The sequence below is a fragment of the Neopelma chrysocephalum genome, unplaced genomic scaffold (assembly GCF_003984885.1).
Source record: "Neopelma chrysocephalum unplaced genomic scaffold, ASM398488v2 Primary Assembly neopelma1_22, whole genome shotgun sequence".
NCBI classification, from domain to species: domain Eukaryota; kingdom Metazoa; phylum Chordata; class Aves; order Passeriformes; family Pipridae; genus Neopelma; species Neopelma chrysocephalum.
In genome coordinates, this window is record NW_020897689.1 from 20,357,260 (window position 1) to 20,383,637 (window position 26,378).

The 26,378-nt window shown below is 42.0% G+C and overlaps 1 protein-coding gene across 2 annotated transcripts in view; it reads left to right on the plus strand.

Annotated features, from left to right (window-relative positions):
- Nucleotides 1-297: 297 nt before the first annotated feature.
- The window catches only part of KLHL14 (kelch like family member 14), a 64,510-nt gene continuing 38,429 nt past the window's right edge, over nt 298-26,378 (plus strand). The window contains exons 1-3 of one of the 2 annotated variants that reach the window (XM_027674526.1): nt 298-659; nt 1,630-2,612; nt 17,288-17,409. In XM_027674526.1, coding sequence (XP_027530327.1) covers nt 1,675-2,612; nt 17,288-17,409 — 1,060 coding nt within the window. In that variant the 5' untranslated portion in view covers nt 298-659; nt 1,630-1,674. Of the gene's footprint in view, nt 660-1,444; nt 2,613-17,287; nt 17,410-26,378 lie in introns of those variants that run through there. The other variant, XM_027674517.1, reaches the window with a different exon arrangement.

Sequence of the window (26,378 nt, forward strand, 5' to 3'; positions counted from 1 at the left end):
AAGGACAATTGATTTTTTTGGGGGGGAGCTTAAGTGAACCTTTACTTTGGCAGCTGGTGTTGGAGCAGGTAAGTTTCTGGCCTTGTGTCTAACCGTCTCTGTGCATTTTCTAGTGCCTCCTGATTTGTTTGTTGATGGGGGAGAGGAAAGGGGTGTCTGTGTGTGCGGGGGGAGGCAGTTGTGTAACGAACGCGTTTACCGAATAAACTCCGATTGCAAGAAATGGGCAAAATGAGAAAGAAGGAAAGGGAGGGAGAAAGAGGAGGAGTATGTGTCTGTGTCTGCGTGTGCATGTATGTATGTATGTATGTGTGTGCGTGTGTGTGTGTGCGCGCGGTCGGGAGGGGGGGTATTGACCGGGTCCACTTAAAGGGAGAGGCTCCGGGAGGTTTTTGTAGCCGGCGGCGGGGCGCGGAGCGGGGCTGAGCGGCGCCGGGGCAGGGGAAGCGGCTGGAGGGAGCCCCTCGCTGTGCCGATAAATGGGGCGAGGCGGGGGTGAAGGGAGGCAGAGGAAGCCCAGCGTTGGCGAGGAGCGACTGAGCGCGCTGCAATGGCAGGAGCAGGTCTCGGCGGGATCCCGCTGAGGAGGAGGAAGAGCGGCGGTGCTCCGCGGGGCGGGATGCGGTCAGCGCGGGTCGGTGGCTGCGCAGCCCCCGCAGGTGCGGCCGCAGGTCGGGGCAGCCCCGCCGACCGCCCTCCCTGGGCCGGGCATGGGGCCGAGGAGGGGAGGGCGCGGCGGGGTCCGCCGGAGCGAGGGACCGCCGGGCAGGGCCCCGCTCCCCGCCATCCCTTCCCGCGTCCCCCGTCCTTCTCCCAACTTGAACTTCCCGTAGTTACCGGAGTTACGGCCGCGGCGCCGTCTGCTGCGAGGAGTAGCGAGCCGGGCAGGACAGCGCCGGGCGGCCCCTCGCCGGACCCGGGGCTGCCGCTTCCATCCCCCCCGTCCCGGGGTGCCAAGTATTGCAGCCCCCGCGCTGGGTCGAGGAGAGGGGCTCACCTTCCGTGCCGGCCAGCGCCGGGGCCCCCGCCCCGGGCACGGCGCCCCCCGGGGAGGACGCGGGTCCTGGCGCCGCCGAGTTGCCAAAGCGGCCAGAGGGGGCCGGGGGCTGGCGGCGAGCGGGGCGGGAAGGGCTGCTCGCCTGCCCGGCAGAGTTTCAGTCACTTGGTAGTTTCTCTGGCCATGGCGGTGTTTGGGTGGGGGGTGGGGGTATTTGGTGTGTGTGATTGCTTGGGTAGCTGGGGGGAGGGGGGTGGCTCAGCTTTTAAAATGTCCCCGGCTTCCTCGCTCTACCCCTGGAGAGCAGCCCGGTTTGCACCGGGGAGGGAGGAGAAAAGGGGGCAGGGGGCAAAGGAGGTGTTAAAGGGGAGAGGCAAAAAAAAAATAAATCTCCTCCAGCCCTCCCAAGTTGCGGCCCCTCCGAGCGAGCCCGTCTGTGTGCGGGGCGGGGGGTGGAGGGGGGAGTCGGCTTGGCTTGGTGGGCACAGGGGATCCCGTCCCCCGGCTGCGGCCCCGCCACCTGTGCGCACACAGCCGGGATGCGCCCTCCGGGCCTCTAAAGCTCTGTGTTTATTGTTGTGTCGTCCCGTGTGTCCCCCCCACCCCGCTCTCCTCCCCACCCCTCTGCCCAGGTTGGAGGAGGGTTTAAAAGGCAGGTGTGCCGGAGGCCGCTCGCCATGTCCAGATCCGGGGACAGGACCTCCACCTTCGACCCCAGCCACAGCGACAACCTGCTGCACGGCCTCAACCTGCTGTGGAGGAAGCAGCTCTTCTGCGACGTAACCCTGACGGCCCAGGGCCAGCAGTTCCACTGCCACAAGGCCGTGCTGGCCTCCTGCTCCCAGTACTTCCGATCGCTGTTCTCCAGCGGCGGCGGGAGTGGGGGGCATCCCCACGCCCTAGGGCTGGGGCCCGGCGCCCAGGACGGGCTGGGAGGCCCGCCGAAGGAGCCGCCGCCGCCGCAGACGCAGGAGGAGCCTGGCACCCCGTCCTCCTCCCCGGAGGACAAGCTGCTGGCCAGCCCGCGGGCCATCAACAACCTAGTGCTGCAGGGCTGCTCGTCCATCGGGCTGCGGCTGGTGCTGGAGTACTTGTACACGGCCAACGTGACCCTCTCGCTGGACACGGTGGAGGAGGTGCTGTCGGTCAGCAAGATCCTACATATCCCGCAGGTCACCAAGCTGTGCGTGCAGTTCCTCAACGACCAGATCTCGGTGCAAAACTACAAGCAGGTGTGCAAGATCGCCGCCCTGCACGGCCTGGAGGAGACCAAGAAGCTGGCCAACAAGTACCTGGTGGAGGACGTGCTGCTGCTCAACTTCGAGGAGATGCGCGCCCTCCTCGACTCGTTGCCCCCCCCCGTCGAGTCGGAGCTGGCGCTCTTCCAGATGTCCGTGCTCTGGCTGGAGCACGACCGGGAGACCCGCATGCAGTACGCCCCGGACCTGATGAAGCGCCTCCGCTTCGCCCTCATCCCGGCGCCGGAGCTGGTGGAGCGGGTCCAGTCGGTGGATTTCATGCGCACCGACCCCGTCTGCCAGAAGCTGCTGCTGGACGCCATGAATTACCACCTGATGCCCTTCAGGCAGCACTGCCGGCAGAGCCTGGCCAGCAGGTGAGGGGGCGGTGGGGAGGGGGGACAGCCCTCACGGATGCTCCCTCGGCGGCTCCTGCCCGCGGGAGGTGCGGAGCTGGGGGTCCCGCCGGGCAGGGACCCCGCGGGGGCCGGGCCGGGGGCGGTGCGGTGGCCGGAGCGGCTGGAGGGGGGCGGTGGCGGGGCCGAGCCGCCCGCCCCCTGCACCGAGAAACTTTTCGTCCCCTCCCCTCGGACCTCCGTCCGCCCGCGCTTTGGGAACCTGTTGTAATTGTTTATTATAGGCCACATTTATTAACTTTTTTTCCTCCCACAATGTTACTCCTTAACAAGGAGTTGCGTCTTCGGGGCGTTTTAAGCTGTAATAGCCAGGTCCTAAATCTGATTAATTATTTTCACAAATAACTACATTATCCGTGTGCACCTTGGTATTGCTGGTGGAGGTGTGATGTCCCTGTTGTGTGCATGGAAACTTGTGACTTATTAGTCCTTACACCTATGACATGTCAGTTATTTACATTTATAAGGTAATGAATCATGATATCAAAGATCGACAATATGAGGTTGGTGTCAGGAACTGAAAGCACAGTATGTAGTTTAACAAGCAGTAAATATACCCAAAATTTATTTTTCTCCTTTTAAAATACGTTTATACTTATTTCATTCAAAAATGGAAAGATAATACCATCTTCCAGTGTTGATATTACAGAGTGGTATGGTAGCACAAGAAATCAAAACACACTTTGCATTATTCAGCTTTTTAACTAACAGGTGCATATTGCTAATGACTTAGCAGCAAGAAAAAAAATAGTACATTATTAAATATTTTAGATAGTACATTCTATTAGCATTAATGGAGTATTCTTTATATTTCATGTAATGGGTACCCCGACAATTTAACTTTGGAAATGCTGTGCCTTCTTTTATTATCTCTGGCTAGCTCACTGTGTTAGTGTTCTGTCATGCTTATCACCTTGTTGTCTAACGGATTGTCTCTCTGAAATCCTACAGTAAAAAAACAACTACAAGCATTTTGCAGTGTAAAGTATTTTTGAGATGCCGCTATTGTAAGTTGGTGCCTACCCTTTGCATTTCAATACTCGAAACTGTTGACTTTCAAAAGTGAAAAAACCCACCAACTCCTCGGGCGAGATTCTGCACGCCGCTGGGGGCAAGCTGGTGCTCATGTCCTGGTGGATTGCTGAGATACCAGCCGGCTTGGTTCAGTGAAGATACCTTTCCAGCTTCAGTGGTCCATGTCATTTGAAGGATATGTCGTAGTGTTCTGACCACTGAATGCTTACAAGTGTCATGGATGCTGCAAGAATCTGATACTCCTGTTGCTGGGAGCTGGCTTTCCCTGTAAGAGGGAGTGTACACAAAGGAATTGCACTCTAAGTAGTCCTAGATTAGATTCTAAGTTGCACTTACTTAATGACTTATGGGAGACTCCAAATACCACAAATACTACATTTTTTTATTTGTAATAGGTCTGCACATCTATGCAGGCAGTGGTATTTCAGAGACTCTTAACCAGTGGGTGAAAACGTACTGTCACCTTCTCAACTTTAACGTGTGTCTAATAATAGCATTGTAACTAGGTTTTTGTGATTGGGTTCTTTAGTAGCAGTGAAACAGGAGTAAAACCATTCAGATTTATTTATAAGCGGGCATTAGAACTTACTCCAAATGTTAAAATGTTGGAGATGTTGAAATGCTTTGTAATACAGAATGCAGTTTTTATATTTTCATTTTTGGTCTTGGATGATATTCCTGGAAATTCATAAAGGTCACAAAGACCCATTTTTGAATCTTAATCACTTTAAGATTTTGTCAGGCTGCCTAAATGTACCTAAATGCCTTCTTAAACATGAATGAAGAAATGCAACATACCCAAGACTATGGAGATTTCCAGACTTGTCCTTTCTGTTACTTATAGTTTCTCTAAAGCATCAATTTTAACAAGTTGACATCCATTCAGTAAAATTTTATTTTAAGGAAGAAAATCTGCAGAGTTCCTTAAGTTACTAATTTGCAGAAGGAAATCTTAAAAGTAACTAACAGTGAAGTATGTGTGCAGGTACATAAAAATTATTGCACAGAAAAGGACTTTAAAACTTTGATTACTTTTTTCTGTGAGTAATGGTGACTTTGGTAATTTGGAATTTAATGAAAGGTCATTCGCAAAGGATACACGTCTTCAGAAAGAGATTAACTGCTTCTCTTGTGCAGTGTAATACCTACTGCACAGTACAGTGTGGGTTGGTGAGAAATACAAGTAGCCCAGTGCCAAAGCCACCTGCTTCATGTGTGTCAAAGAAATGAGGAGAATTGCACTCAGTATTAGAATTAAAAAGAACATTTTTTTTGTAACATACTACTTTAAAAAAAAAGCATGTAGACATATGTTACGTACATATCCATATGCACATTTTCGAGTACTTTGGTATCAGGGCTACTTATATTTCTTAAAGAAAATTAATGTAATGGGAAGCTCAAAATGCAGGGATTCTCCTCTGAAATGTAACTGTAAAGCTAGTCCTGTGGTCAGGGCTGGAGGAAAGTGATTTTGGCTCATAAGAACCTGTCTGTATACTGTGAGCAGAGTTATTTATAAAGTTTGTGCCACAAATGCAGATCCTGTAGTGCAAATGATGCTGGGGCTACATAGGTACCTGGAATGTCTCTTGTGCTGCAGTGAGAAACAGTTTACCTGCAGGGAGAGCAGGGTTTTTTTTTCATGAAATTTCTTAAGAGAAGGTAATGCTTGAACAGCCTCGTGTATTTTTGTAAGATTAATTTTCAACGTACTGCAACTAAATGATCATCATTGTAAAAGTTGAGAAATTACATTCCTGACTTTTCAACTTTGCTGCGCACCCTGAGGTTTAGGACTTCACCACAGGGGGTGGGTGTTTTGGCTTTGAGTTGATGTTTAATTAGGTGCTCAACTCTAAGCAAAGTTAGTAATTCTGTTGACTCAGTGATCCTCACCTCAGTAGGGCCTCAGCATACAAGCTGCTGTTAAAGCCTCTTGAGGCATAGTCAGTTTTGTACTAGGAAAAATCATAATTGATTTCGACTTGGAGTAGGGTGAGTGACCCTGAACATTAGGCCTAAATGATGTTTGTCTGTCCCTGAAAGGCACAGGTAGCTTTGTGCTGTGTCATGTTTTCTGTAATTCTGGGAAGAAAATGCATTTAGATAGAGGAATGTTCATCCTCCTAGTTATTTATTTGACTCTTAGGACTTCACCAGAGTATTGAGTTGATTAAAATTTCTCTATGCTTTGTTGTGTAATGCAATATGTTTTATATAATACATTGTATGTATTTTCAATTTTTAAAAAGTTTTGGGTTAGAGCATTACCATGTTGCTGGAAAGAAATTAACTTTTAAAGATGAGTGAGCTACTTAGAATTATTACTGCTTCCATGTTTACTTGCAACAATGAAAATGGTTTAAAACACATCACTGCGGTGAAATATCTAGTTTTTAACTTCAATTTTGCTTGTGCTAATGCACAGTGTAGCTGTAGACAGACAATGGAGCATAATAGAAAAAAAATATTTAAATCATGAGGCTTATTATTAAATGTTTTACCTAAATATTGTAGCCTTTTTATAGATCATTGCCATGATTTTTAATGGTTTCACTCGCCTGTAACCATTTATAATGCCCTCTGTTCCAGACAGGCGTGAGAAGGTAGGCTGGGTGGGAAGAGGTGGCCCTTGATGTCCTGGGAGTTGTTTGTCGGGTGCAGGACACACGCAGCCCCTCTCCACATCAGTGGGTGTTTGGGCTGGTCCGCTCCTCTCAGGATTTGCAGGCAGAGCAGCAGTTAGGTCTCTGTACAGCTGCTTCAGGTACCTGAAGGCAGAGGGGAGTGAGATAAGTAAAAATGGGAGAGAGGGAAAAACGCAGAAAAATAAAGGAGTTGAAATACTCCAGAGGAGAAATGGGACGTAAGTAGAGGAAGCAAGAAAATACAGATGAGGGAAGAGGGGAGAGAAGAATAGTTTTGAAGGGAGAAAAATCAGAGAATAGGATAGGAAAGGAAACTAGCAAAACAAAAAAGACCATGGCAGATAAAAAAGAAGATACAGAATGAAACAAAAGGTAAAAACCTAATTCTTGGCAAAACCAGCATCTGTTGTCAGTAACAGCTGAGTATTCCAGCCTCTGAAAAAGCTATTTCAGATGGGAGGGGAGGAAAAATGGGTGGGGATCAACCAACTGACATGAGATGGGAAAAGTCATAGGCAGAAAATACAGAATTGAAGAGTACAAGAGAAAAGGAGGAAATAAAGAGACAAAGAGATAAGAAGGCTAAGCCTGATCGTGCTGTTTTATGGGTTCAGCAAAGTCCCAGCATGTACAGACCCAGCTGCTTTTCTGTACTTTTGTTCCCTGGACTACTAGACCTTGGGGAGATAAGAAGTGCAAATTCTGGTCCTGCTAAAGCTAATTGTAAAGGTGGTTTGTTTGGGGTTTTTTCTTTATTTTCAGTGGGAAGAGGGTGTCATCCAGACTGTTTGGTGTTAGGCAATATTAGTGAAAGTGATAGCAAATTAAACAGTGACAGGTGATGAAGATGATATGACAAGTTTTCATTCAGTAGGAAGGTGGTAACTGTTGATGAAGAAGGAATGTGTAAAGTGCTGAACAGCACGACACAGTAGCATCTATGTGCAAGGCATATATACCAAGTCTATTTTACTTACCACAGAGGAGATGAAAAATTTGAAGAAACCGGTTACATCCCTTGACAATTAAATAATTTCCTTCTTGAATATACTATTTGTCTACAAATCTCACAGACTGTAGTTCGGTTTGGCTGCTTTTTCTACTGAGATTTTTGTAGAGTCTTGGTAGGACATGATTGCTGGTTGTAACAAAATTTCTGTGTTTTTTCACTGAAAGACATTGCTGTGTGTTCTGATAACAACCATCTACCTGTCCCTTTGTGATCATAACACCAATATTTTGATTTTTAACTAATATTCTTACTCATGATTAATTGCAAATGAGAAATATTTCAGATCCTAAACTAACATCCTGATAAAAAACATGTATGTGAATTCTTAACTTTTGCATTGTGGTATGGATGAAGTGAATGTGAGGCTCCAGTTTATTTTAGTGGCTTTAGATCAGGTTTTATGTACCCAAATTAATATCAGGAAATTGTATGTGTGCCAGGACTCCCTCAGCTGAGCTGCAAAAGGGAGACTGTTATATTATAGGCTGTGGGGAAGTGAACCAGAGACCTGGAGTCAGTTTAATCCAAGTTAGTGTCACCTACTTTCCTTGCTTGCCTTATGTGCATTCATTTGCCTTTGGAGACAGGCTCATCCCGAAGTATAAGTGGAAAGATATGAAGTGTCCAAGAGGAAAGGAGTCCTGGAGCTCACGTTATGGACAGAGGCGGCATCATTGTCTTAAAAGGACTGCTGTAGGTCAGGACAGTCCTTAGGAGCCTTCTTAAAGACATGTATATCCTGGCTGGTAAAATCTTTGGGAGCTGCAGTGGCATAGGTGATAGCCAGTTTCTTGGCTCAGTTATAGTACTTGTTAGGAGAAATATAATTTATGAAGAGCATTTAATGTCCTTTCTTGTGGGCAACCATCTTTCTAACAGCTGTAGGTGAAGAAGGGTTGCCAAGTACCCTGTGCAGGTACTTGCCCTGCCAGCCAGTTTCCTGGTCAGAGGTCCTACTTGGGATAGTGTCCTTTGTGAACTGGCAGTCCCTCCTGATTTATGTCCTGAGGTGATAGGACTCGTCCTTAGATCCAACTTACATGAACTTCACCTCCACCTGTCCCTTCTCTTGGATCTGCTGTTACTATGACCCCTAACTCCTCAGGGCCCCTTCCACCAGGCTCCCAAGCTTACACACACCTCAAATGCCCACTGCTCCATGCCTCTCAGCTTGGATCTCCAGAGGCTGCTGCAGTTTGCTGGACTGTGCTGCTCCTTGGCTTTGTGTCACCCTGCCCCTTTTAGCACCTGAAACAGCTTCAAGCATCTGCATCTGCATCTCCAAACTCTTTTTCCAAGGGGAGATCTTTCACTGGATTTTAAAACATCTTGTTCTAGAGGGAAAATTAAACTAAGTGTAAAAAAAGTCTTACTAAGCCGCTCAAACTAATGACAAAGTGCCTATGAAAATGGGAACTTGTTCCTCAAGTGCTGTGCTTTAGCAAAAACGTGCTTTTCCACCACCTGCAACAGTCTATGAAGTAGATTTACAAATCATGCAGGTCCTTAAAAGCAGAGCTGTCCCCCATGAGGTCCTGTGCTGTTCTTGCCCATCCTTTGGCAACACAATCCATGACTGTCCTGTCAGAAAGTACATAGGTCACGGTAGTGCAGAGCCTCCTAGATAAGGAAGTTCCATCTTAGTCAAAGTCCTCCTGGAGTGATTTATACTTAGAGTGTACCTTTTACAAATGGAGCACTGTAGGATCATGGTGAGCATCACACACACCTGTCTTGGCTATGGATCTGAGACTTTTCTGTTTGCTCTTTGCCTGATGTGCATCCCCTTCATGTGGAGAGAGGAGATAGAAAGGAGAGAGTCTTAGATGGCATGTTGTGGCCTGAGGTCACTATAGTTTTTTCTTTATAGCAGAAGAATATGGAGGTTCTGAGTCCGTAACTGCTGAGCAGTAAAGGGAACAGAGCTGTAATGGTGTAATTGTTTGGATTTGTACTTGAAGAGAAAGAACAGTGAGCCTCGAGGGTAAGGGGAGTGAGGAGAGCAAACGTAAAACACAAAATCAGCAGAAAATAGTTTGCCAGGAAAAAAAGCTTTGGTTCTGGTAAACCCATGTTTAATCTGTAAAAACACTGTTTTATCTTTTCAAACAACTCCTGTGTTTTAAAAATACAAGCAGTTTTCTAAATCAGAGCAAGGTTTGTTATTATCCTTTGCTCAGCATGGCCTGAAAACATTGAGCAGTGAAGTTAATAGGAATCCTGAAAGAAGGTTTTGAGGTCCCCTGCTCTCTAAACATCTCTCTTGTTGGTTTTGTTGAAACAGGTTCTGTCTGTATTACAGGCTTACCAAAGGACTATCTAAAGAGTGTGAAGAATATGGGAAGTTGAAAACTATTAGTTGATACTTCCTGGCATAATTTTTTCATATTTGTTGCCTCCCTGAAATTTTCTTTAAAGACTGTCATGCCTAGTACTTACTAGGCAACACTTGCTGTATTCTTGGAAAGCAGACAATAAACTGAGCAAATATCAGCTGCCAAGTTCAATGGAAGCAGACGGTTTGCAGTGAAGCTGGAAGTAAATAGAAGTTTGTGCCACAGTTGGTTCTTTTTGCGTTCCTCAGATGCTGTGTCCTTTCAGGAAAAAAAAAAGGGCAGTGGAAAAGGTAAACAGTCATACCTTGGGTGAGCCAGCAGCAAGGTGTGTTTCTTCTCTTTGACCTCCTAAGGAAAAGGAGCCTCAGCTGGGGAGAACACAGCCTCTGATGCAGAGACCTCCTGTTGACATGGATATCTGATTTAGAATCAAACAAAAAGGGCCTTCTTGACTTTTTACAGTCTGAAAATCAAAAACAAGAGTCGATTGAAATTTCCTAGCAAAAAAAAAAGAGGATTTGACCACTTTGAGGCGTTCTATAAAGCATTTCCATTTTATAATCTCTGTCTGAGAAAAAAACCAAACCAAAAAACCAAATCAGCCAACCAACCAAACCCAAAATAAGGCCAAACAAGATGAGGTGGGGAAGAGAAAGCAATTTATAAAAACATGAAACATTTAGCTTTGACTTTTTTTTTTTTAAGTAATCTGGATAAAAGGAATTACTTAAAGGTTTTTTAGAATTTCCATTAGTATGGAAAATTGTTGTTTGCATAGTTTTGCCAATAAAATTCATGACATGGGAGGTTTTGTGTCTCATTTACCATTTTCCTTTCCTAGTACAATCTATTAGATTCCTTTCCTAGTACAATTTATTTGATTCACATCCCTTAAAATGCTCCAGATACTCACTGTGTGTCTAGTAAGGATATCTTTAGCAGTCAGATTTTAACAGCTTGTGTTCAAAGGATCTATTTGTGTAGATATTCTCACTATAAAAGTATTATTCATGATCTTACATAGGCAACACATCTGTTAAAGCCAGTCTCAAGCTTTAATGAACAACAGTATTGTGTATGAATACAGCCACCTTGGAAGGACTCCGTATGGGAAAGCTACTGAGAATCTTTCTGGGGAACGGTACCAGTCACCTGTCAACATGAAGGATAGGCTGGTAATACAGGGAGACAAAGACAAGAAGGACATGCCTCTTTGTTCTTCCCAAAGGAGCACTGCTGGTAGTTGTCACTTTTCCAGGATAGTTGCCCACCCTGAAGCTACCTATCACGTCAGAGGCTTTTATCCCAAAAGGAAGGGACATTGTCTTTCAAAACTCTTCGAGCTAAAAGCTGGAAGCTAGCTCTTGAAGGTTTACTTAGAGACTGTCCTAAACTGCTAACAGTAGTGGGATTGGATTCATAAAGAAAAATTGGGTATTCAGAGCTCCAGACTTATTTTAATACAGGGGATGGAAAAATGTCTTGCAACTTTAGAAATAAAGGAACTTTAACTTGTAAGGTAACTTTTTAACAGTTTAGTGTGACCTGTCAGACAAAAGATTCACTTACCCTCAGACTTCTGCATTTTAGGAGGAAAAGGAATGATTGTTGTTAAAGCAAACAGTGATGTAATTTTTTTTCAATGCTTTTTTTCCTTTTTTTTTAAAGTACTGGAAAAATTAAAGAAAAGTTGTAGTAGATTCAGAGGACTAACCCATCAATCGGTGTCTTAGCAGATCATTCTCAACTTAGTATTTATGTTACTAAACTTCATTCTGTCAGTGGTCAGCAACATGTATTAAATGAGCAGGAAAGCGTGTCTCCTGGACGTCACATCGTCTTCAGTGAATGTTACCATGAGCTCTGCTGCAATGAAAACTTGCACTTGGGGCCTTCTGCTAAGCATGCTCACACTGAGAATGAAAATACAGAAACCAAAATATTCATTATAACAATGATTTCCAGGTTTTTAGTGTTGCCAGAAATGTCTTTTACATTCTTTTAAGTGTGCCTGGGGCAGTAGGTGCGGCTTAGAAGCGTCAGAAAAATCCATTCATAAAGCAACTTTCATACATTCAGCACATTTTTTAACATTCTTTGAACTGAAGAACTAAATAATTTATTGGTCATAATTTGCAAGAGACTTTATCATGATTTAGGTTTTGACAAATTCATTATATCCTTTTAGGTCTGTACTTTATCCATAAGGAGAAAGATATTCCTGGTGGGTCAGAGTTCCATCAGGAGACAGGACTTGGTCTTTCAGGACTTGCAGACTGTGAGAGCTCAGGTCCGTCCCATGGCAGTACTACAGGGTTAGGAAGAGATTCTGGATGCCTATTCACCTATAGCTTGTGATGTTCATTTTATGTAATAACAAAACCTCACAAAATTCCTTTGTCCAAAATAAATTTTACATTGTACCTTATGGCTTTCATCAAGTTCATAGTTAAAACTCCTGGCTAATTATATTTCCTCTCTATTAAACATGTATTGCTAATCATGGCTATCTTTTCAGTCAACTATGGAAGCCAAAATCCATTGAAATAAGCAGTTTTCATATGACACTTTTGTTGCACTGAAATGTCCATCCAGAAGCGAGTAAGGTAATTGTTGGAGATCACATCACATGTGGCAAAATATTTTCTTCAGTCATGGGCAAATGGATGCCTAGAACGTCAGTTCAGATTTTCAGGCTGCAACTAGATTCTCCATTACATTTTTGTTGGACACAGCACCCCTTCAAATACTTTTCGAGAGTATCTAAAGGGTTGCTAAGGTCCACTCTGATTTCTGAAGATGGAATTAAGTCTTTAGGGTTAACAAACAAGAGGTCTGCAACTGAAATGCTGATTGGGATAGTATGTATCTCTTTGTCTTATTGAGGTTGGTATCTAAACCTCTCTGAAATATTTTGTTTCTGCTGCAGGTTGATACAACCACTTTTTCTGAGATTCTTGCTACTTGTTTTGACAGTATCACTATCAGACTCCAGTTTCTCGAATCCTTTGATGTAGTGAGATTTGTGGATGTAGGTAAAATTCGCCACACATTGACCTGGTCTTCTGTCTGGTTTTGTTTGTGCCTGAGTTCAACGGGCAAATACCTAAAGCTTGATTTTGCTCTGCTGCATTTAAGGTCAGCACTGAAGCAGGAGTGAGGCACACCATCATGTCTATCGAGTCGCTGCTCTGAAGAGCTACCCGGCTCTATCCATACTCAAAGCCATAGTAATAGCCCTGAGATAAGAGGAAAGTATAGTTGAATAGTGTTATTTTTCTTTCTTTCTTTTTCATTGATGGCCATGATCCCCTGTGCATCTTAAGATGCAGTTTTCTTTCTGATGTGTAACACTACGCTGGATGCATTAAGAACCACAGGATTGCCGTTTCATGGTTGTATTCTTTCTTTTTCATTCCCTAAAGCAGTGGGAGAAGCCTTATTGCATTGTTTAAAAACTGGAAGAGTCTGGAGCAAACCTGTTGTTGGGGCTTGTTTTCTTGCCAGCTTTGGTAGAATGTACTTATACTAATTGTCCAGATAAGGAAAACCCATCAGTAAAAGATTGATGGATATGTTAATAAAGAAAAACAATGTACAAGAAGAGTATTTTCCATTCATGTGTTTTCTATTAAGATAAGGGAATCAAGGTTGCAAAAGAGTAGGAGTGGTTGTCAAGAGTATTGAGGTCTCATGGTCTTTTCTATTGATTCTTTGTGAGTTGATAAACTCTCTTGGGCTCACCCTTTTGTTATGCGTATTTTTGATTAGTTTAGACTATGGACTAGTGACCTGAGTTTAGAGCTGATGTGCATCTGCTGCTACCTTTGAAGTGAGTAGGACTTAGTTATGCTGATAGCTATTCAATATCTCTGAAAATGATGCCACTTATCTGAGTACCCAAATTCCTTGGTTTATGTGTTTGAGGGAAACCCTAAAAGTTTGAAAATCTTGACTTTGAAATAGACTTTGGTTTCCAGTCTTATGTGTACACAAAATAAACTTCACACCACATGAGGTACCCAGGAACTTAGTTAAGGTGAATTAAGTGTTTAAAAGTCTTAGCAGAACAGAAACTGCAAAGTGTGTGCAGAATAATAACAATACATGAATGTTCATTGGTGGGAACTAGAGTTTTGGAGTCTAGGTATAAGAAATGTTTTTGAGAACAAGATATGGATAAATTTATCTCAGCTTTTTTTGCCTTGACATCAGTCTGCCTGTCCACAGTTAATATTACTTTAGCCTTCCCCTACCAGGATCCACTACTATTAGTTGAACTTAAGATGGCCACAGTATCCTTGGCAGGAACACTGGGAACTACAGTATGTAACTAAATAGTATATTACACTGTGAAATAAGGACTATGAAGAAACAGTGTTTCAGATGTAATGAAGAGCATTTCACATCGTAATCTGGAGTTATGTAAATAACAAACGTAATAATACAAGAAAGGGAGAAACTTTATATTGCTAATGTATTACACATATTTTTAAATCCTGTCTTCATTGCAGAATTTCACTGAATCACATTTTTATTAATATTTGGAAAAGTCTTCTGCATATAAGCAGTGGTCATTTACATGTTTTTCATATTTTAGAATGTATTTTAAGATCGCAACAGTACTGCTCAGTACAATATGGAACATAAATATGACATCATAAAGAAAATTTCTTTTCGAAACCTAAACTGTGGGAATTCACACCAAAACTTAAAAAGCAGAAATTGACTCCAAGGAAAACACATCTGTATAAAACATGCATATCTTTAGCCACTGTATTAGCTTTACTTAATTCACTGGAAAAACTCTCAATATAGATGATATAGATGAACTAGTTATTTGAGTAAAAGAACCTGCATCTTCTTTGTCATGTGAGAGTTCCTTGCGCTTTTGGTAGAGACTCTGCTGACTATTAAGTTCTTATCAAACTTTTATTAAGGTCTTCTGTTCATGCTACTTCCCATTTTAAATATGTAAAAAAACTAAATATTTTTTAAATATTCCCATATAGCCACACAGAAAAGAAGAAGTGAGAAGCAGTAGGTTCTCAGACTGTTTAGCTGAAAAAGTAATGTTAAGGATAGTTGCAGCTGCCAAAGTCTGGAAACTCAGAGTTATATCTGACATTTCATTCTTCACCTTAACTATTGAGCCTTGGCCATTCATTGGATTTTCACAGTGCTTTGGAGTTAGAAGGGAGTTTTACAGATGAAAGATGAAAATCAAAATAAACTCCTTTATCAAGTAAACCTTGCAAGGGCATTCTGAATTTTACAATACACAGGGAGTTGATTGTGATATAACATAGAACACAGGAGGGTTGGAATAAACAATTTATTCTCTATCGTTAGGGATGGCCATGCATAACTGACTTATGGCCCTGGTTTGCTCTGCCACTTGTTATGTGTGCAGTCATCCCTAACTCATACCAAAAACAGTTTATCATACTCCCATGTTGCATAGTTTTTATCAAATGTTCTCTCATTAAAAACTTTACTGGGGAGATTGAATGTTTCAAGACGCTGACAATGCTTTTGAAAGCTTTCCCCAGAGCTTGGTCTCACTGAGTCGAGTCTGTGCCGACAGTGATCATGAGACGATGCCTGATATCCTACACAGCTACAGTCTGGTGGGCAGGTAACAGTCATCATTTGACAGTACATAGCAGGTGCAGTGCAGGCATCAAAGGCTGACTTGTCAGGAAGACTGAGGGACTGTAGGGCTCTCCCTAAGTCAGTAGAGAAACGGGGTAGGACAACATGGGACACTGCCACTGCCCCGTGGTGTAACTCCTGCTGCTGCACTGAGGGTTTTGTTTCATCCGCTGTCAATCCCTCCACCAAAATCCATTTAAAAGCAAACAGGGCCACCTGCCAGATGACCTTCCTTGTCATAGATGCCTTTGTAGTCTGTAGTTGTCTTTTGGATAACCATTGGACAGATTTTATTCTGGAGCACTGTGTAGATCAGGCCTTCAACTGCGTGCTCCCTTCCTGAGAGAGGTTCCTTGTGGGCAGTGCATATCTGCAGGACAACGTAGTTCATTTGGCCCATACTTCTCAAGAGAGGCTGCAGTCCTAGTACAAGTATAAATTGTTGGGTCACCAACACGCATTCTAGGTAGTGGTTGGAGTGAAGCTATGGGTGTGGGGAAGCTGTGGAATAAAGTACCTGCTACCAGAGTGCACTGCTGAGATTGGAGCTCCTGGATGCTGCTTTGACCCTACTGTGTGCAGCTGTGGTGGGGCTTTGATTCGTGGCATTTGGTGCCTTTCTTGGCCAGAGGTGTTTGCTGCATACTGACACACAGAGTGCTACAGGGATGTTTTCATGTTTGGAAAAGTGTTGGTGTTTGACAAGGGTGCTTTCCATCAAATTTATGGTCCTCCTGCACATTCATTTGTATCGATGGATGTTTTCCAGGCTACGTCACCTTACTACTTAACAGGAACATTTTGAGCCTAGACTTTTATTTCAATGTTATCTCACCCAAGCTTTGTATAACTGATGAAAGTTCAATTATATGTGAAGTGACTATTAAAGCATCAGGGCTCATCTGGGGGTCTCGGCCTCCCCCCCTGTTTTCACTTACAATTGCGCTAAATCCCTTAATGCTGCAAAGAAATCGTACGTTCATCAGGTGGAGCGTTGGAGGCCAGGGTGCAGATAACCGCTTTTACTGCAGATGAGACATTGCAGTCCTGTTCTTAAGAACTGCCAGGCAGATTGGGAATCACGGTCACGGTTAATAGCAGCGAATTGCCAGCTCTTGATGGGTGGGTAGTCACTCCTTTCAGTGGTTGCCCCCTGGGGGAGAAGGTAGAAAAACAGAGGGAGGGAATTAGAGTGACTTTGCACAGTTGAGCAGGTTCATGCCGCTGGATCAGTGGCAAGCATTGGCAGGGCTCCACTCTGGGGAGGCTCACAACAACATCACAGTCTCATTTTTACCAATTGGTGTTGCTATAGCCAGTGGTGCACAGGGGGAGAGCAAAGAGAAGGGGGGGAGCCGGGGGCGAGAGTGAAAGCAAGAGTCTGGACTAAATTAAACAAACAAAAGTGCTTGTAAGTAGCATTTAACCCATAACCATTAGCCCAGTGCTGCTAATTGTACTAAACTATATATCTGAAGTTCAGTGTGTGATTAAAGAGTTGGCTCACAAACTCTCTGCATAACCTTAATTTTTTCAAGGTTCTTTGAGTGTAGAATGGCTTATAATAATGATTTTGACTAATACGATTTTTGACATGCAACTTTAATGCTTAACCTTAGTACAACTCCAGAGCATTTCATGTGTATTCAGCTGTAAAGAGTGATGATTTAAAGGGATAATATAAGAAAAAGGTCGTTCTAGAATGAACCTCTAACAAATTGCATAAAGGAAGCTTATTATTCCATGAGTAGAGAGATACGCAGCTTTTCTGATCATTTTTCTGCTTGGTTCAAGAAATTGTTGAGACATGATTGGGAAAAGAAACACAAAAAAATGAAATAGAAAACTGCAAGCAGTGAACATTCTTTTGATGGTTATGATTTTGTTGCCACTAAAAATACTCCTCAGTAATGTGGTTGTTCATCTTTCCTCTTGTTTTGGGTGAAGAATTCGTTCCAATAAGAAAATGCTGTTATTGGTTGGAGGATTGCCTCCTGGACCTGACCGGCTACCCAGCAATTTGGTTCAGTATTATGATGATGAAAAGAAGACATGGAAAATACTGACAAGTAAGTGGTTTATTTTTGTACAGTTGTCTTGATGAATTTAAAAACATGGTTAATCAAATTAGACACTTTATTGATTTGTTTCTCTTCAGAGATTTGTTTATATATCACAAGGGGCTTCACAATGGAGCAATAAATTGAGATTGCAAAAGATGCTAATTTTATAATAGGATAGGCCTAAATTAACATTGGCTTAAAATCATTCCAGTAAGTTTTTTAAAGTAAACTTGTCTTTCATGCTGCAACATGAATCCATGCATATTTATGTATATAGGAATAAAATCTGGTTTAGGAAAAAAAAAAGCAGGGTTCAAGACATTTTTCTTAGAGTCAGATCCCTGGTAAGCCATAGTACCAGAGCACACCTTTGATTCTCTTTTGCATTTTCATTTCCTTCTTCCAGCTTTATCTGTTGTCCACAATCATTAAAGAAAGGTTTCCTCTGTACTACTCTGCGTCCATTGCTGACAGAAGCATTGGTGGAATATATCAGCTACAATAAACAGTGCACGGAAGCTGCTATCACAAAATTCTTTCCCACCTTCTTTTAAAGGTTGATTGTGTTTTAGAGTAAGTATTTTGCCTCGAGCATTGAGATTTGGAACTTATTGTTATGTTGGTTGCGATTCCCAGTCTGACTTGGTCATGGAATCAAATCATAGCTTCTTGAGTGCAGCAGGCTGTGTGTGCATTAGTCCCCTTGTGGCTAAACTGGCTGCATTGGTCAATAAAACTAAATTTTAACTGTCAAAATTGCCCAAAGCAGTATAGGTAAAATAATAAATGAGCAATTTTGATCCATAAATCAAAACCATACTTCTAAAACTGGACAACTGGTAAAACCTGGATTTCCTGCTAAACCTGCTTTTTTTTTTCTCCATTAAAATACATTTTACAGAATTCTGTTCTTCTCCCTTATCCAAAGCCCTGTAATGGGATACATCCACATTAATAATATATCCACAGATTAGGATGAAAAAAGTCAAAAGACTGCTATGATGACTGAAATAATGCTCTTGCAAATTACTTTTCCCCATGGAAGATTTAGGAGCCTTTCGCAAAATGGTGCAACATAAAGACTGCTTAGGTATAGATGACCTGGACTAACAGTTGAGTGTATTGTGTAAGAATGACAATTACAAAAGGTTATATGTACATTAGAAAAGTCTACAGCATCTGTGCTAGGGAACATACTGTGCTTCACATTTTTCAGAATAATGAGATATGATGCTCACCTCTGTACACTACTTCTAAGAAAATTCTGAAGATGGTAAGTCAGTGAAAAATCAATGATACTGCCTAAGGCAGAAGTGTCCAGGTTTTTATTTCATTTGCTGTGTCTAATCCAGTGGCTCACCAGGAGAGGCTGGAGGAATGGACCTATTGCTTCAAGATCTGAACTCTCCACTGAATTAAAGTAAAAAGCTTTATTCTGAATCTCACCTAGATGTAGATATGTGAGATTTTGTAAAAATGACATTTATTCAACTCTTAGTTATATTGTGTAAAAGTTACATTGTGATGCTGTCTCCAAGACTGTGGGAAACTACTCAGAGGCATGATTCCTGAATGCTCCAGCTAAATGTCCGTCACCAGTATTTGAATAACACCACTGTCTATGGTGGTGTTAAGAGATGTTTCAGAATAATTTTATGTAGCTAATGTAGCCTTTTCTGTGTTACGTCTAAGAAATAGTGAAGAAAAATTCTCTTTCCATTATGGTTAACACATTTTATGCTGTGATTGAGAGACAATGAATTCAACTGTTACAGACATAGCTCGCTCATGTTCAAGTGCTTGCTGCTCAGCACTGGAAGTCCTGAAGGTCCCAGGATCTGTCTCAGTGTCGGTTGAGACAATGGCTGTCAAATACACAGCCCTCTTGTGACATGAGTAATCCCGTTCTTACAAATCCTTCTAGAAAAGGATGTCCTCTTGGCCTGGTCTGCAGTTTGAAGAACACAGAGAAGAATGCCTGTCTTTTCACACTGAAAGAGACAAAATGTTAAGAAGCAGGATTTCTTAAAAAATATTATTGCTACTCACCAAATGGTAACAATAACTGTTAAAAAAAAAGGTGAAGTAAGAGTTTCAAGTATCTCCTTTATTTTCTAACTTAATATAAGAGAGAATGGGAGACAAGTTCAAGTAGAACTTCTGTCCGTTCCATAAAACAGTGAAGGACTCTACAGCATAGGAGTGCAGAGGCTTGAAGAACTGTGACTGAGAAGTTTTAGGGAAGACCACAAACTAATCAGCTTATAACATAGTGATAGTTTAGTGCATTCATGTTGTTCTATCACATACAGTGACATTCATGTGGGAAATTAGGGACACTGTTCTAGTTTTATTTTTCTTGAACCTTTTGCAATTTAGGAAGAAGGGAATTTTTTTCTTTCTTTACTCCAAGTGCACAGTTATCAGAGATATACAATCAGCAGGAAAGGCAGAAGAGATTTTTTTCTGATTTCTCACTTGTTTAGACAGTGCTGTAAGTCCTGAGGCCGCAGTTCACCCTTAACTCACCAGTACAAAGGAGGAGTTTGCTCCTTACTGAACAGGGACAGAGGAAAAGCTCTCCTGCTCATGAGGTTCTGTGATAGGAAAAATCTCAGTTGTTTTAGTCTGGTATTTTAAGATGTTCTATTTTATTATCGCCTTAGGTGTATTTGATTTCCTCCTCTACCAGCAAACATTTAAACAGTCTTTTCTTTAACCTTCTGCCCACCAGTAGGCTCCCACACACACCAACAAAATGCCATGTCTTGCACTTAAAAGCTTACTGATCCAATGTAAAAGTGCACAGAAATTCCCTCTCCCTTCCTCCAAGTCAATCTACATTCCTCATTTTCTGCTCTTTGTGCCAGTGGCATTTGGGGATAGGGAAGGTGGGAAAGAAGCTTGCAAACACTTAATCCTGTGTACAGTGGCAGGGCCATTGAGGAGTAGATGGATGAGAGGAGCTTGAATCTGTTCCTGTCACCTTCCACTCAGAGGAACCCCAGAATTTCCTTGTCAGGGACTGCAGACCCTTTTGAGAGGGAGCGGCTTGCCTGCTGCCTTGTTCCTTTTCAGCGTGGAGAGTGGCTGTTGCAAATACTCAGTTGCTTAGGGCTCCGTGTCCTGCCTTGTGTGATGCATGAGGAACAGAAGATCAACCATCAGAAACTACTGACTCCATGTAAGCTGTGGCACTGCAGTTGGAGCTATGAAGATGGTTGCAGGTGAAACAGCACAAGCTATCAAGTATGACAGCTCAGCAGAGTAGCAATCTCATTTTGTTTCCACGACAAGACTAGATCTATTGGCAGGGGATCCTGCCCACCTCTCTCTGCCTGGCTAGCCAAAGCACCAAATGCATCAGTACTAATGGGAGTAATTCTAAAGGTATCAGGAAAACAACTTGCCTTGTTCATAGACCCAGGAGAGGAGGGGAAGCACGCACCCATTTCCAATTTTTTAATGTCATCATCTATGGGCAAGAATGCTATGGCTCAAGGAATCAGTAGATTTTTCACAGTCTAGTATTACTGTGTATTTTTCCTATCTGGTATTTCTCAGGGTTATTTTTTCAATGTTGACAACAAAGAATAGAGGCAAAATAAAGAAAAGGGGAAAAAAAGGAGAAAGTAAGTGGCATTTTACAAACACTTTTTGCCACCTAATTTTACTTGATGTGGGTACAATCCTAATCTGAGATTATATATAATATTATGCACATCAATAATGTGCATGTTGTTGTTTAATTTGAAGCACTTACTGCACAGTTGTGCCTAAGCAAAGTAGAGGCTTTTATAGACTATAGCAAAGTACAGCAAATATCTTCACTTCATGGTTTCTTTTCAGGCTTCCCTACATGTGCACAAACACCAGTATGTCATATAGCAGCACCAGGCAACCACTGCCCAGTGACAGAAAAGGAAGAGCTGATGGGTGTTTGACAGTCCTTAGTACCAGGAAAAGTTCTGCTCTATTAATGGGGTTTCATTATTCCATGATATTTTGCAGACTTCATAACTACTTACTGGATGTGGGGCAGTGGGGGGGGGGTCTCTGTGTCACCACCTCATGCCTCACTGCTCAGAACCAGCCACTGCTGGTTCGGTTTTAATTACTAGCTATGGTCCTGCCAGGAGTCCTTGTTTAATTCTAGAACTCCTTTGGTTGTTTGTTTTAACTGCAGTGTTTAAGATTAATTAAACTTTAAGGAAGTGAAACAATGTTTTGTTTGTTAGAATTATTCTATAATAATTGCAAGTTTCAAAATCCAGAGCCTATAAAGATTTTTTGTGTTCAGAATGGCATAGCTTTCCCAAAAACCCTACTGCTAAGGCAATGATGTATTACTTTCACTTTCATTATATGTTTTTAATCAGAGCGTGACTTCACACTAGACAAAGCGATGCTTTATGCATGGTCTCTCTTGTTTTTTGCTAAAATCTTTTGACATGATTAATTTTTCTTTAATGCTTTTGTCTTGTTGTAATGGTAAGGATGATAGGTATAAACCAGGGCAAAAAATACATGCTTTTCTGTCATAATGCTTCTAAGCATTTAAAAAATATATTAAATGAAAGAAAAAATATCACAAGAGAATGATCTAACTGGAATTAAATTTCTTGCTATGTGAACACAGAATGCAAGAAATAAATAAAAATGATGTAGTCACTGTTTTAGGTGGGATTTTTTTGTATTTTTTTCCATAGCAATTTATCCATCTGTCTGATTAGGAGTGATGACTAGAAGAGAAACCGTGTCTTACAAGTTTCTAGATATACAGCTATTCCTCCTTTTAATGCAAAATTCCTTTTTCTCGAAAGCACGAAAGGGTAAAATATTGGTAATATTACTGAAATCTTTCATGGCACTTTCCATCCATGTGAAGATGCAGCAGATATTTTTTTCATATCATTCTTTTTTTTTTTTCAATAAGATGTTAATTGTAACATTCCTTAATCTTCCTAGTTCACCACATCATCTGGGTGAGCCACAGAGATGATGTGAACATCACAATAGTGTCAAATATATGTATAGACAATAATGTGTTTATACTTAGGGATTGCAGTTGATCTGGATTTTAATCCAGTGCAAAAGCCAACACAGTTGTCCAATGAGACTGTATATTTGGAAAGACTTGGAAATGTCCAGAACATCACCAGACTGGAGAGTTTAGTCAGGATGACCAGCATCTCTTTTCAAGGTACTTCTTCTAGTTATCCCTTAGTGTGTCTTTTTTTTTTGTTATCTTGACCTTCCCGCTCTTTGCTAGGTGTATTTAAATCTGTTGTGTTTGGTCAATGTGTAAAGACAACAATGAATCAGGCACTTTGATTTCCTTCTCCCTCCCTCTCCTTCCTGCCAGCAGCAATCACACAATATCAAGGAGTTCTCATTTATTTGTCTTCCTCTGACTTGCTGGTCATAACGAGTAGCCAGTAACCTTTTCATCCTCAATGCTCTGATAAAGACAGTCCACTTTCTCCTTCCTTCCCCACAGCCAGGTTGTCTGTGCTTTCATTTTTACATGAATCAGTCTCCTGCAAGTAGTCTGGTCTGAATACAATATCATTTTATTTCTGTCATTTTGACTTTTTAAATTTCCCTTAAATATGTTCTGTGACACTGCAGAGGTCTTCCATCTTCAGTAACATTGAATGTCAGGCCAGCACTTAGGCATTCTGGTGATTCTCAAAACCCTTTGAACATTATTATTTATATATTTTATCGAACGAAAAGTCAAATAAAAGGAAGGTAGAATGATTTGCTTCATGTCTTGGTCAGCACTAGGGAACCTTGGTAACTCCAATCCCCAACCTGCATTGTTTCTGCTGCAATAGGTTTTATTTATTTCTTCCATGTTTTCTTTGGCAGTTCTGTGGTGTTCAGTTGTACCAGCCTTTCCTAGACAGAATGATACTTTGTCCTCCCTGAGCAAATGAATAACAAAACTCCTGTTCCTCTTTTTTCTGAAATGGCTTTGGAGACTCTGAGAACTTCTCAATCCTTCATGTGTTGGAGTGCTTTATGCAGTTTTGTCTTTTCCAGGCTGGTTAGTTATAAAGACAAACAGTATGATTATAGCTCACATCAGAGGGTCCTAGGAGAAATTTTCAAAGGCTTAAGTGTCAGCTTAAGCTTAGCATGGTGTGCCTTTGGAAATGCTATGTCTTTTAAGTAAATACATCCATCCAATGGAAAGCCTTTACTTTTTTGAAGAATGATAGGGTGTTAGAAGCAAGGGTTTCTTCCTTCAATTTATCCCAAATCAATTGATAACTCAATAAAAGAAGTGATGTTTGCAAAAAATGTGTCAAGTCAGATGGACAGGTTCTCTTGATAAATGCTTGTTCTAATTTCTTCCCCTTCCCCTTTTTTTTGTCACTTGTGAGAATAGTGCACACTTACTTTAGTCAAAAAATGTGTTTTGATGAGCACTTCTTGGCAGCCCTGATAAATTTCATCTCTCTTACTCCATTTATCCAGCAGTTGGGGATGCTGCAGCTTCTGCTTCAGTGCTGTGTCAAGGATGGTTTCAGCACTGCATTGAAAAGCTTGAGCAAGCATTAGCATATTGCTAAGGCAGTAGTCTTTATATTAGCCACTAGACAGATTTAATAAATGTGGCAGGTGTATGCAGAAGTTGTACATATACACATATGCACATGCTTATATGTATACTCCTTAAATAAACACATTGATTGCACTAAAAGCTAATTTTAAACATAAATTCCATCTATATTTTCCATCCTCATACTTAGACCCTTTTAAAAGGTTCAAAAGCAGGAAAATATGGTCACAAAGGAAGAGAGATTCATACACAGAAAACTTGACTGATTGGTATGAATATCTAGCTTTAAGCCTGGATTTAGAAGATTAATTCCAGGTGGTCATATACACTGCCAGTAAGCCACGTTTTACACATACAGAGAAGTGAGAATATAGAAGTGAGAAACAGAAATACAGTGAAGAGTATTTTTTCACATGTGACATACCTTAGGTTAACCACGGCTCCCAATCTGAGGTTGATGCTTGGCAATTTAACCGTGGAAGTGCCATTAACAGTGCATGCCCGCATATCTAAGAGCAGGACAAAAGTCTAAGAATTAGTGAAAACATAGCATGTTCTCACAGTGGTTGCCGTATTTATGTGTTAAATATTATTTTCCTCTGCACTACCATTTGAGATAACTTTCAAGAAATGTCAGCTCTCTTTGTGTGCATTTTTCCTATTGATTACAACGTTGTTAGCTTCTGCTTTTACACAGGGGTTACTTGACTGTCTGTATCTTCTTTACCCTGTGCCTTATTTGTAAGTGTGGTGTCTTGTAGATTCTGGATAGCTTTCCCTTCCTGTATTCCCAGTCCCCTCACATCTTGCTGTGCTGTGTCTTTGAAATGACAAGTCTTATCTCTGCATTCAGTCTGTTTGTGCTGAAGCCCTCAATAGTCTTTCAGCTTCTCTTGGCTGCTTTCTGCCCCTTATTATGGACTTGTGAACACCCACCTCTCTGGAAATCAGGCTGTTCATTTCCTTTCACATACAAAGATGCCTGAATCTACTCACCTTCATGCTCAGAAACTCCATTGGCAAATAGTTACTTTCAGGTAGAGTCTAGAAGTGTTACCCGATTGTCCTGTTCCCTGCCTATGCTCAACCATGTTAGTGGTTGAAAACCTAAGAGGGACAAGAGAACAGGACACAACCCCCTTCTGAGACATCCTCAGGCAGGGCACTGAGGCAGTGCAGAGCTGAGCCTTGGGTGGCCCCATGTAAGAAGGCAGCAGGTTTAAGACAGATGAGCTATCAGCTGCTGGTGCCCTTCCTGCAAGAGATGCTGATTTCAGGCTTCTCTAGAGACATCTTACTAAGAAAGCTGCTGGCTTCTGGAGATGCCACTCCTTGCTATATCTTTGCTAGTATATCAAAACTTTTGACTCAAAACCTTTTTCCTGGATCACAGAGCTTACCTTTTTCTAAGTCATTTCTCTACTTGGGTTCATATCTTTACAGGTGGCTTGAGGATGACAGTTCCATTTTGCAGCAACTTCTACTGCTTAGTTCCAAGGCTAAACAAACAAAAATTCTTTCAAATGTTTTTGCAAAACCAGAGTCATATCAGAACATCCCTTCTCTTCTCAGCATCTCTTGTGGGCTGGGGAAGAGGCAAGCAGTTGAGGTTTGCATCCCTGCCTTGCTTAAGTCAGAGTACAATTTTTTAGCTTGCAAATCTTTCATGTATGTCCCAATGGGTATTTCACAGCCCAACCAAAGAATGTTTTGTCGAGCTTTGCAAGGCTAACTGCAAACCAGAAACTGCCTAGCTACAAATAAGAAGTTGCTGTGACTTCACCGGTAAACCCAGGTGATCAGCAGAGTGTAGGTGCGTGGGTTTAATGCTGCCCTAGAGGATCTGCAACATTTTGAGTAATCTCAGCCTATGGGCATTGTCTGTCTGCTATGAACACAGATATCCTGGGAGCTGCGTTGTCCTGTCTTCTGTCCAAAGCAAGTGTCTCACCTGGCTAGATACAGATTTCAGCAAAGTCATGAAATTTCTAGTGAAAGGTGATATGGTCAAAATGTTCTCACCAGATCTGTATGTGTAGATCTCTCAATACTATTTGGCCACTGTCTCCAAAAAATCGGCCAGCTGGAATAACTTTCACACAAAATTATATGGGACTGTGCAAATTCAGTGCTCATTCCAAATATTGCTTTCTGGTTTTCAGGTGATTCCAGGTAAAATTTATGTGTTTATTCTTACCTACTTGCTCTGGGATTTATGTAGCATTAATGGGAGCTAGGCATGTATGAAGATGAAAATGAACTCTGTGTTTATAGTTGCTTACTTTGGAAAGCATTCCCTTTTTCAGTATCTAATGTGACATTTATGTACAGATGGGTTGCAAACAGAATGGCAAAGTACTGCTGGCTGGGTAAAATGTAATAATAAAAAATTCCCATAGAAATC